General features: G+C 40.5%; 1 protein-coding gene across 10 annotated transcripts in view; it reads right to left on the bottom strand.

The window, feature by feature from the left end:
- Positions 1–1,737: 1,737 nt before the first annotated feature.
- Positions 1,738–12,262, bottom strand: part of RC3H1 (ring finger and CCCH-type domains 1) — a 66,105-nt gene continuing 55,580 nt past the window's right edge. For 6 of the 10 annotated variants that reach the window (XM_027778552.2, XM_027778557.2, XM_013294565.3 and 3 more), the window contains 2 exons: positions 11,673–11,788; positions 1,738–10,476 (listed from right to left, as the gene is read on the bottom strand). In XM_027778552.2, the coding sequence (XP_027634353.2) occupies positions 10,323–10,476; positions 11,673–11,788 (270 nt within the window). In that variant the 3' untranslated portion in view covers positions 1,738–10,322. The remainder of the gene's footprint in view (positions 10,477–11,672; positions 11,789–12,262) is intronic. The other 4 variants (XM_027778555.2, XM_027778553.2, XM_055815252.1 and 1 more) reach the window with 1 other exon arrangement.

Raw genomic sequence — 12,262 nt, forward strand, 5'->3', positions numbered from 1 at the left:
ACGGCTGCATGCTTGCTTCACTGTAAAAAAAAAAAAAAAAAAAAAAAAAAAAAAGAAAAAAGAGCCAGACGGCTAAAACCGTGCATAGAAATGCTTTCTTTAACGATGGTGGCCCTATTAACAGCGAGGTTAATTGCAGAATTGATGCTGTAGGGCTGAAGGGATCCGGATCCGTCGGCTACCCAAGCCACATCCTCCAGGGGAGCGGAGTAAATCTATTTTTTGAGTGCAGCAGTGGCAGTTTGTAGCTGCTTGAGCTCAAAGCACCAACCCAGCACTCGCACCCGAGCAGAGCTGTGCCTCGGAAGCATCCAAAGTGACTGAGTGACCCAAAGCCCCCCCTGCTCTGGAAGACCACAGGCTCTGCTTTGCAGACAGAAGAGCCCCCAGCAAGTTCACAGCAGCAGGGAGCGTGCTTCCTCCGCGAGCTTCCACTGTCCTCTGAACTACCCCCTTTTTTTTGGGGGGGGGGAGTTGGAAAGAAACAGCCCCTAAACACACCCGAGCCATGAGCAGGAACACAAACGTACTTGGGGCTTGGGTTGTGCTTTGGGTGCTCGCTGTTGAGTTTTACGGTGACACAGAGGGAGGAAGACTTGTACAGTCAGAGCAAGACAGGATGAAGCAATCCCACGTTCTGGGCTGGCCTTTCCCAGCGCCCTTCTATCCTGGTACCCACACCCAAAGGGAAAAGAAATTGCCAGCAGCTGCTGCCCACTTGAGCCCAGTCTACCCTCTTTTCATTATACAAAAGCCTGGAAATTTCTCCAAAGCCCTTCTGATGCAGAGCAGCCGTGGCTCCCTTCCAAAGGGATCTGACTCTTCACAGCACTTCAACCTTCTTCAAAAGCCAACCGCTGCAGAAATACAGCTCCCCCACCCCCAAGCGACCGAGTACCTGAGCATCCAGGACCCTCAGACTGGTGGGGAAAAGGGAAACCAGCACCAACTGAAATACCGTTTTCTGGACTGCCCACAAAATACAACTCCCTTTACAGGAACATAAGGTTCCAGGTCACCCAGCAAGGAAGCACCACTGCGTGGAAGTGTGAGGGGGCCCAGCAACGAGCAGCGATGGGCTTCAGTCCAACAAAGCACACACCTCAGACTGGATCTGCGGTGCCTGCGATCAAAAGTAAAGACAGAAGTAATAAACGTGCATAAGCTTCCAGGGCAGAGGGCTGGGCTGGCCCCACAATAGGAGAAGGAACAAGTTTTTCAGCAAAGCAGCAGCTTATTCCGTGTCAGACTACGTTCAGCCAGTCTCAGACTCAGAGCTAGCTAACGGCCCACAAAAAGCAGGGAAAGGTTAAAACCCACGAAGCCGACTGTGCAGCAAACGTTATATTCGCTCTAAGGCAAGTTCCAAACCCGGTGCAACACCAGAGGCACACTGCGTGCTCCTTCAGCTACAGGGTTTGTTACGTTCGGGTTTGTTTTTTAAATATGCAGCTTCTCTTCAACTAGGAAAAGTGATTATTTTGAGTATCCTTTCTTGTTCCGAACGCAGGAAGAAGCCACTTTATTCACAGGCAGAGTCAGAAGAGAACAGACCGGACCTCCAAACAGAGGCAGGCAGCTTCTCCACTATTTGGCATCTCTCATGCTGCAGCCCGGCAGAGAACACACACATCTTGACCTGGAGGAAGCCTTACACAGTCAGTCTTACACCTCACACAAAACTTAAAGAGGAATGCACATTCAACCCAGACAGAAAATGAGAGATATTTCAAAGGGTTCTCCATTAATTTATCATTTAATATAAATGCCGACAGAAAAGCAGGTAAGACCTTGTAGACACTTCCATCTATTTACAAGCCAAGTAGCGAATCACCACCTTTCCACTTTTTTTTTTGTTGAATCAGCAACTCAAAGGACCCTTAGACACTATGTGAAAGCAAGGTGAGGTTGAGTCATCTTTATGAGAGAAAAGCAAGGTGAAGAAGGAAGAAGTAACATTTCAACATATGGCTTTTTCTATAGAACCACCATGCACACACAATATGTCTCCATTTCCTTGTTCTTTAATATAAAAGTGATACTGTTGCTGTATAGTTCTAAAAAAGAAATAAAGGAGACAAATACTGACTTCCAGATCTCTGGATCCTCTTGCCTTTTGCCTCCTTCAATCCACTCTGTCCCACCTCAGCATAGTTTTTAGAAGGCTTTTCTTTCAAGTTTTAGTATATTGCAGGAGTAAAGACACAGGGAGTTGGATATAGTAAACTCTTTTCTGCTACTCCTTTTGTCAGCTCAGATTTTTTCCAAAAGGTAGTAAAGCATCTAATCTTTCCAGGAAAGAGGTATCACTGCCTTTTGTGCCTCTGAACGTGTCCCTCGTGACCAGGCCTGTATGTACAACACTCGAGGATTCCCCTGAACTTGCAAAGAATTCAGATTACAGAATTCTTCTCATATATTCTACTTAATCTCTACTCCTATTACAAATGTTTTGATAGTTACAAACAATAAATATTCACAATATCAACCCAGAGTCAGCCATTCCCATAAAGGCTCAAGAATTTTGTTGATGGGGAAGAGAAGCAGGAAAGGAAGAAAACAGTAGAAGAAGAAAAGCAAGAAAAGAACCAGTTCAAACAGAGAGAGAATTCATGACATTTTGTTTAGCATTGATTTATGAGAACAGCAGACAGTGAATTTCACTTATCCAGGATCCTAAATAAATTCAAGAAACAGTTCATAACCTGACTCAACAGATCTCACGGTCTCCTTTATTACCTAGGCTATCCTTTTTATTTTATTTTTTTTGTTAAATATACCTCTGCAGGGCACAATCACATACAATCAATACGATTGGAAAATTACATGAGCTCTATCCCAAGCATATATGCACCAATGTTAAAAAGTTATTTAAAAAAACCCAAACAAACCAAAAAATAAACTCCACCCAAAAAGGTGATAATGACTGCAGAATGTCTCGGGGAGACTTGTACAGAACTAACAAGATCAAAGAAAACTAGGCTTACAAAAAACAGGAAAAAATGTCATCTATAGAGAAATCCCACAACTGGAAGTAGATGATTCCAAAGAGGGAGCGGGAGCTATCCTGTACGAGATCCCACAACTCTTCCTCCCTCCTCCCACACGTGCCTTGCCTCACCGTCTTCCTCCCCCATAGCAACAAATACAATGGGGAAAGAGCTCGACACTATGCCACCGGTTACAGAAAACAGGGCAAAATAACCAGGCTACAGCACAGTTGCTAAGCTGACTTCAAGGAAAGCTCCTCTTCACATAGAGGCTGCTTACACAGCAAGCAGAGGCCAAAGGGGTAATGGGAACTCCTGAAAATTAGAAGAAACAATGTCATTTGGTGCGCCCACGTTAGAGCAGCTTCGCTTAAGAGGCTGCAGATTAAAGGTACCAATTGTAAACTGTGCAGCAGCTGTGATGTGAACAGGGTTTCTTCTGTCTCAGGTTGCTTTATACATCTACAAAACATTTTCAGAAGGCTAGAAATGAAGAGGTCAGTGCACACATCCAGTTGTGGGATCCATCCAAAACACAATCTGGTTTGGATGCCAAAGACTTGTGAGTACTGTCTGCCACAGAACTATTAATAAATCTTTTTAACATTACAAAGAAGCAAGTAATTTCTTAAACATCAAATACTCCACAAGATTTTCTTTTTTTTTTTTTTTGCTTACAGATATATTTTCCCCATATACATTTCATATGTAATTCCATCATCTCTAATGCTTTTTTATTTTTAGAGACACTGCACCACCTGTTGCTTCCATCTTTCCCAAGACGGTATTTTTCAAACTGAAGTTGATAATTGCGTTCTCCTAAAACTTTCAGATCTCAGAATCAGTTGTTTCCCAGAATATGAAAACATCCAACCTGTATATCCAAAGACACCCGTCTTTCTTGCTGGACGAAGCCAGGCACCTAAAACTTTCCCAAATGCTGAACATCTAGCAATCTGCACTAAAATCATACACAAGCTCACTGGAATTGCGAAGATTGCCTGGGAAAGATCAGTTTCTTATTTAAGTTACTAAGCTACAGGCATCCGATCGTCATTACGGTTATGTATTTCAACCTTCCAGTGATGGGATGTGGATTTTTCTGCATCAGGAACATTCCCATGAGCAATTTTTATTGGAAAATTTCAGAAAAAACTGCACCCTCTTTGCTTACCATAGTGTTCAAAGAGTTTCCAAGGCATGATATTAGACTCGCCATTGGGAAATAAAATTAAAAAGAAAACCCAACAGTAAGCTTGTTCTCCTTTCCCTGCTAATCAAGGCTCTACCTGCATCTTAAGAAGTGCCTCGAAGACTGTGACAACACTAAGCAGTTACATTCTTCTTCCTACATAAGAATGAAGACCACACGCTGACTGTATAAGGACACTGTGCTGGGATAACCTTCCCTCCGAATAACTTACTTATATTGTGTAACTTGAACTAACTTACTCTAGCCTCTTTCAGCCCCCTGACATCTCAAAAGAAAAATAACGCAGCTGATAAAACAGTTGAGTATGGAAAAGAGAATCCCCAATGAAGTTTCTGACATTTCAGATTACCTGAATAAATCAATCTGTGCTACATAATCTGTATGCTGGTATACTGCAAGTAACAAACACCCAACTCTTAGCACCAAGGCTACACCTAAAATGTGGCTCAGAGGAGCTGCTTCACTTTCTTCAAATTCAGAGTTTACATTTACTCAAGCAAGGTAGATGTTTTGCCAGTTCATGTCTAAACTACCACTTATGACAACTCAAGAACTTTTGCTTCCTTTTTTCATCCAGGGGAACTGATTTATTGTTAATACAAAAAAATAAGCTGCTGACACACTGACATTTTTGGGTTGTTTTTAAATCAGTGCTACCAACATTAGGAGGCGGGAATAGGAAGCACGTATTTTGGGGAAGTGAACAATGACAACATTTGAGTATAAATGCCCCAGCCTTGCTCTGTGTTCCTTCTATCTACTGTAGGACTACAAAACCTCCTTCATACACACACAGCCAAGCAGAAAACTTGCACACTGCTTGTATGGGGTTTTCCCCCCCATTTTAGAACAGAGATGATGAGTTAGCACTCCTGCTGTTGAACTTCCCGATTACTAGCACTGAAGCTCTTGGACCATAAAAGTGGATCTGAAATAACTAGTCAACTGAAGATATATTAGTTGGCTGAAGAACCCCAATATATCTTGTAAGTCTGCTTCATTATAGTTCAGATTTATAAATGGGAATGGAAATTAGGGTTTATGCTACTCTGACTTACAGATTTCTCTCTAAATCCAAAAGCCTTAACAGTCTGCAAGAGTTTAAGTTAGATCAAGGAAGGGAAATGCAAGCGGCTTTCTTAACATATTATTAATGAAAAGCCTCACTCCTAGCCCTTGCTAATAGAGGATTTGCCCCACCTTACTCAATTGGTGCTGTCAAGAGACAGTATCAACATACAAGTTTGCTTCTTCCACATCTAATTTAATGTAATGCTACAGTTTGACAAGTCTTTTCAGTTCCAATGGGCTTAAAAGTCAGTTACATTTGCAACACAGATTTATCTTTTACTGTAACTGAAGAAATTTTAAAACAGTATTCAATTTAAACACTTAAAGACAAGGCTTCTTTGATTATATTACATTTCTATGTTCCTTCTCCCTCTTTAAATGAGCCATTCCATCAGCTGAGAGAGTGCATGACAGACCGAAAACATGTCAGAATACCCCAGATACATCTCAGTATATTGCAAATTGTATGACTAAATGGAATGATTTTCCACAATTCAATGCATGGATAAGGCTTGACAATCATTAACTTTTGTAAATTGTTATTAGGATAATACAGTCAACTCACAAAACCCTACAAAGATCTGACAATCAAAATGGTTACACCAGGGAAAAAAAAAAAAAGTGTAAAGCACAAGTCTTTGGCTCTCCTTTAAAGAAAAACAGCAGTTTACCATGTTTATACAGATCCCCCGTTTGCCTACCAGTAGGGGCAATATCACATTTGTGCATCACTGAGTAATAACACCATTAGAAAAGGCAACTTCACAGAAGTTATTGGCTAAGCGAATTCCTTTGAATGCTCTGTTTTGAGGCAGCAAGCTGTCACTGTTACACAATCAGGGAGGGTGAATGGGCAAGCCACAGAAGGAAAGGAAGGAAGATAAGGACAAAAGGGAGAGAATAAGGCTCAGAAGAAACTAGGACAGAGAAGAACTTAAAGGGGATAACAGTGCTGCAAGTTTAAAAGGTGCTCTGGTCTAAATAAAATAAGTCCTATTCTGAAATGGGACAGAACACTGTAATATACAAGAGGGCCAGAAGAAAAAGTCTAAATTTCTCCTATTAGGAGAACTGGGTCAACAGAAAGGAAGAAGAGATGTTGACAGGAGGAGGAAAGTAACACTACAGAATAAACAAACATCCTTTCTACAGTGCCTGAATCACTGACATACTAAAAGTTAACCTAACACTCGAAGCTTCCTGTTCCTGGGGGGTTTGTCCATGCTGGGGCTGAAACCCAGGTTATCAATGAGAGTTGAAAGTTGTCGACTGCAGTAGAAGATCTAACCTACCTACCAAACGATGCAGTCGTGCCCCAACACCATTGTAATACTGCTTCCTCTTGCCCAAGTAGAAGAAAGTAAACCTTCTAGCAAAACCAATTTCACTGAAGCAGACAGCATTCCTGTAAAACTGGGACAATGACAGGCTGTAGAAATGAATGTATCTGAATACAGAGTGACTCCAGAAATTTTCATTTCCTGCTTATTTGTTGTAACCATCAATGCTTCCTTGATATGGACAGCTACCTGTCCTCCCAGTTCTACCAGCATGCTTTTCCACAAAAGGGGACAATTTTAGGGGCAGCTTCCAGAAAAGACTTCAAAGCATATACTATGTTTTGCTGTTTGGCTTGTTTAATCAATTAAACCTGAAAAAAAAGCAAGAAAAGGGTAAGAGGAGGAGGGGAAAAAACAAAACCAAAAATCAATACTGTTAGTAGACATTAAACAAACTATTTAACAAGCCAAACTGTAATACTGGGCAAACAGGGCATTCACCTGGACACACTGATCACAGCAAGGACACCATGCACAAAAGTACAGCACACAAGAGCTGGATGAAGGAGAAAAAACAACAGTAAAGTTTCCTTTCTAATCCACAGGTTTTGGAAACATTCAGTATATGCAGGCCAGCAATCTGGATAGCTCTTACTGCAGAATTCCTCCCAGGAGGAAAAGTGGAGAAAAAAAAATTAATCCCTAACCTGGCAAGGAAACTAGCCGGCACAAGTAACGAAAGGTAAAAAAAGTTTTTGCCCCTTCAGATTTTCTTCCTAGTGTTCAAAATGAATCTGTAGATTCAAACATATCATAACCGTCTTTGAAAAGTCATTTTACACCAAGAATTATAGCAGAAAAAAAAAAGGTACATTCTGGGCTTGTCCTCCTAGGTTAGAATATTGCACTAATTATCTCAACACTAGAATGAACTCCCTGTGTTAATAAAGACACAGCAGGAAGAAGTACACTAATTAAAAACAAGCAAGCTGACCTGACGGTGGTGCTCTGCACTAAAGGATGGGGAAGAGGGCACCGTGCCTGTATCAGTTGACTTGTGAGCAGGCTGCCAGGGGAACTCGTTAATCATCATCATATCCAGAGCAGAGATGGGAGAACAGACCTGACAGGCTCAAAACTGCCTCACCCTAGGTTCTGCTCGGCTCAGAGCGGGGAGGGTGTAACGTTAGGCCTCAAGTAGGAGATACAGATGGATGGGGGCAAAGCGTAGATGAAACTATTCTAGTACAGAGATAATTCTTTGCCAAAAGTTTAGAAGGGTTAGAAAAAAAAGCAAGCTTCAAAACTCCTCTTGGCAATTAAGAGGCCAAAGTTCAATTAAGAGCAAAATAAACCTGTGTGGAGACATATGGAAAGTGTGGGGGGGTGTGCCGAAAAAATGCCTTTATTTTCATTCAGTGCTTCTACCTCCCAGACATTTGATCACAACAGCTGCGCTCATGCGAAAAAATTCTTAAAACATACCCAATATATATACATATATAACTATGTATATATGTATATATATATTTATATATAAATTTTTATTTAAATAAAAAAGAAAGCTCGAATCCCAAGCCAATATGTGTATCAAATCCTTGACCAGCCAGGTCTGTAGGGCATAATCAAATTCAATGTGAAATAGTATATAAACGCGGTGCCTTGACTGGGCAAATTAAATAATTGCTACTCAAAAGAGTCTTCTGTTTGGACTCTCCTACTGGTAGGCAATACTGGGACTGTATCCCCTCCCACCCCCCATTTTGTTTTATTTAACAGTATGATGAATGCAAAGCTTAGCCCAAGGTTGCTATGACCTCAGCAGGAGTTAAGGTTAAGGAAAAAAACTAAAAACCAAGAAAATTTATTAACTCTTGCTTTACCCAACCAAAGCAATGCAGTAATTTATTACATAACCAGTGCTTTCAGATTTAGTAGTCTAACCCAGAAAGAAAAAACGAGAACAGGCCAAGAAGGTGCAGAGGGAGCAGCACTTAAAATTGTTCTCCACAGAATTCTTTGCATACAGGGTCTCACCCCAGTGCATGTCGACAGAGTCAAAAATGTGCAGCAAGAACAAGATTTCTTTTATTTCTTTAAGAAAACGTCTAGAAAGGCCTATGGTTTCTTCAACTTTTTTTCTTTTCAATTATGAAGACCTACCTGGAGAAGTAGCACACTAGATCTATCAAGCAAGATTTGCCTTTCAGTACTCCTAACTACTTCTGACAGATTCTGTGCTGCACCTTCAAGTGATAGGTTTTGATGCAGCTTTTCCCCTATGAAAGGGGAATCTAGGAAGGATTCACCGCAGCAGTGGCAGACAAGCTGCAGATTGAGTCTCAGATATCAAATTGTAATACACACACACACACACCTTTAAAAATGCCAACTTTGAAAAAAGAAATTAAAATTCCCCTTTATATTTTAAAGATCACCATCACTGACAAGCACAAATCAGAGATGTTTGTCTCCTTCAGTAAAAGGCCCTCACAACAGCATTACAATTAAATAACTGATACATCACTGAACAAAAGAAAGGGGGAAAAAAAAAATCAGGTTGTGAAGAAAATTGTAGTTTTAATAATCATCGTAAAATAGCAATGAAGAAAAAAAAGGCAAGATTTGCTGAGAAGGATGCATATATGAAAGACCTGTTTAATAAGGCAGAGAGGTCAGTAAGTCCCTCTGCATCAATTTTTAGTATGGACTTTGGGTAAGCTTGTTTTAAAGGCCTAGTGAAAGGGGTGGGGGGGAAAACACAACCAGCAGACGCTAGATGAACTAAGATGGATCACCAGCTCATCAGCAGCTAACATCCTTCCAGAAACTGTGTAACTTTGCGTTCTCTCTGCTTCCCATTTACTAGAAATACTACCTTGGTCATGGCTGCACAACCTTTACTGGTTAGTTAAGTGTCTCTACCACAAGCCCCAGCTAACCAGCTTCAGAAATACTCATGCTGTAGTAGATCGGTCTGCATTCTGCTGACCCCTTCACTCCCAACAGAAAACAAAAGGCCAGCAACCTTCAAATAATGTAACATATGCCTGACAGTCGTTTTGTTATCCTCTTTAATTACACGTGCTGTGCTGGGACATACAGTAAGGACTGCACCTGTTGCATTGCAAAGATTCTGTCACTTGTAGTTTAAAATAATTTAAGCAAGAAGTCTCACACAAGCTAGAGTTTAGTTCCTAGCCACAATGGGGGGAATTGTTTTAAGAACAAAGTTTGCTGCACATCTTTTGACACTGCAGTTCACAGCTACTCTCCAACCCTCACTCCTTGTCTACCCTTAAACCATACAAGGAAGCGGCCAGGTTGTTTTAGTTGTTGAGAAATTAAGGTGATAAGAAATTATGCACTGGGTATGTAATAATACCAAAATAAAAGAAGAAACCTACTTCATTAAGATCATACAATTAATCAAACAGAGTATATATATATAATATCTTTTTTTTTTAAGCCCTGGGATCCAAGGCGTCCAAAGTTATTAAAATAAAGTTCATTCACAGAACAAAAACAAATTTAATTTGAATTGCTTGCAGATACTGCTAATTTTCATTTTTTTTTAATTAAAAAATGCGTTAATGTGAACTATGTGCAGGATTTGTTTCTAGTAGTTGTGTTTGTGCACATTGCCTCTGGACCTGCTGCTCTGCTACTGCTGTTGCTCCTGGGTTTCTCCAATCACCCCTGGAAAAAAATGTGATGGAAGCTACCAACACCCCAGCAAACGAAACTCTGGGGTATGCTGGCCTCACTTCATGGAGCAGATGTGGGTGTAACTCCCGCTCTCTGGGAGTCGTGGTTTTCTCCTCCTCCCTCTGGGTCCTCTGACAGGCTGAGAGACACTGTCTTGCTGGACAGGAGGCCAATGTTCTCTTGTGTCAAGGCTGATCCATTTGGAACATCACTGCTGAAAGAAAGTTGAGGATAAAGGGGGAAGGGGGCAAAGAGAAGTAATTACTGAGATTTTTTTTATTTAAGTAAAAGGATGTCAGTTATTTGTTTCTGCAGCATCTCAATGAACAGTTGGGAACGCACGTAAAGACTTGCCTTGTATAACAAATAGGTCGTCTGGTATGCTGCAGATACTTAACAGAAAAGAATGAACCAAGATATGGCTAATTGAAAACAAGTCAGTCAATGTATTTTTAAGGTTCTAGATTAGTTATGCTTTGCAAACTATTTCAGCATGTGCCTTAAGATGTACAATCTGTACAGTGCAGACATTCCAGAACATTTAACTTATCTGGATCATTTATCTTGATTTTTTTATTAAAAAAAGAAATATTTGTTGCAGTTTCATTACTTCCAGAGTTCCATATGGAAAAATTAGTTTCTGCTCTGGAGGCCTCAACCTAATGGTGCAGTGCAGAACTTAATAATTGGTGCAGACTTCATAAGCAAATCGAGAGGGATACATTTTCTGAATAAATATTCAGATTCCAAACTGCTCACATCAAGTTATGTAAACTTAATGAAACGTCTGAGCTTTTCTGTTCAAAGCTTTTAGCTTGAATACACGCAGATGCTTGCAGCCATCTGAAAATGGTTGCTGTATAGATTCCCAGCATTCCCAGGCAACATCTTATTTCAATTGAATATCAAATGTCAATTGAAATCAACCCCAACATCTACACAGATAAAGATTACTGCTACAAATCAAAGTGATCTTTGTTTCAAAGCTACATACCTTCCTAGATATGACCCACACCACAAACATTAGCAGGATGCAGTAACTTTCCTCCCACATTTGGAACATTTCATTTCTTTGAAACTAAAGCAGCAGATAAATGTTTCTTCTAGGGTTGTTTATCTCCTGCTCCTCCCTACTAATAGTTGACTAGATGGACTTCTGGTCTTACAAACACTGAAATTCTTCTGTTGTGCTAATTGATACAGAGCCTCATTCCACTCACCTACTCATCAGCTGAAAGGGCCCTTAATTCACACATGCACGATAAAAACTTGTTTTCTATCTTTTCCTAGCAGATGCTTCCACATCAGAGCCAATGTGAGACCAAGGGTTATTATTATTCATACACCAGAGAGTGACCCTGATTAAGTCATTCTGCTGTTTCACGACGAAAGGTTGAAAACCCATGTTACCTGAATGTCAGTGCGAGGTCTTCAGCTGGAACCTTGCTTTGCGGTTCTAACTGTCCATTTTCTGTCTGTTTATTCGTGCCCAGTTTGTTTTTCATATCCAGTGAAGACTGGCTTTCCTTTTAAAAAAAAACCAAAAGGACAGAAGAAAAATTCTTTAAACACAGTGTTAAAGGTATTTGAGACTCGATCCTTTAGGACCAACGATGAAGGCCTGTAGATTGGGAGTTATACAGCGTAACCCACAAAAACCATGAGACAGGAAAACAGACTAAGACATGCTTATCCTCTCAGGACATTGTATTTCCTGAAAGAAAGGGATGATTCTCATAACAACAAGCAAAGACCACAGACTGTAACAGCACACAGACTTCTGAATGCTAGCCTGTACCTGCAGAAGATGATTTCTATGTTAAAGCAGTTTACAGTGACCTTGGAGACTATGCAGTTTTCAACTAATTCAGTGGCACGCTTATTTTCAAATGGCAATAAAACAGCAGTAGAGTATTTTAAGGTGGCTAGAATTAAAATTCTTCATGAAGAAGAATCAAAGAACTCCTCAGGAGGTTTGGAAGAATAAAGAGGGAGATGGA

Source organism: Falco peregrinus, chromosome 10 (genome assembly GCF_023634155.1).
Source record: "Falco peregrinus isolate bFalPer1 chromosome 10, bFalPer1.pri, whole genome shotgun sequence".
Taxonomy (NCBI): Eukaryota; Metazoa; Chordata; class Aves; order Falconiformes; family Falconidae; genus Falco; species Falco peregrinus.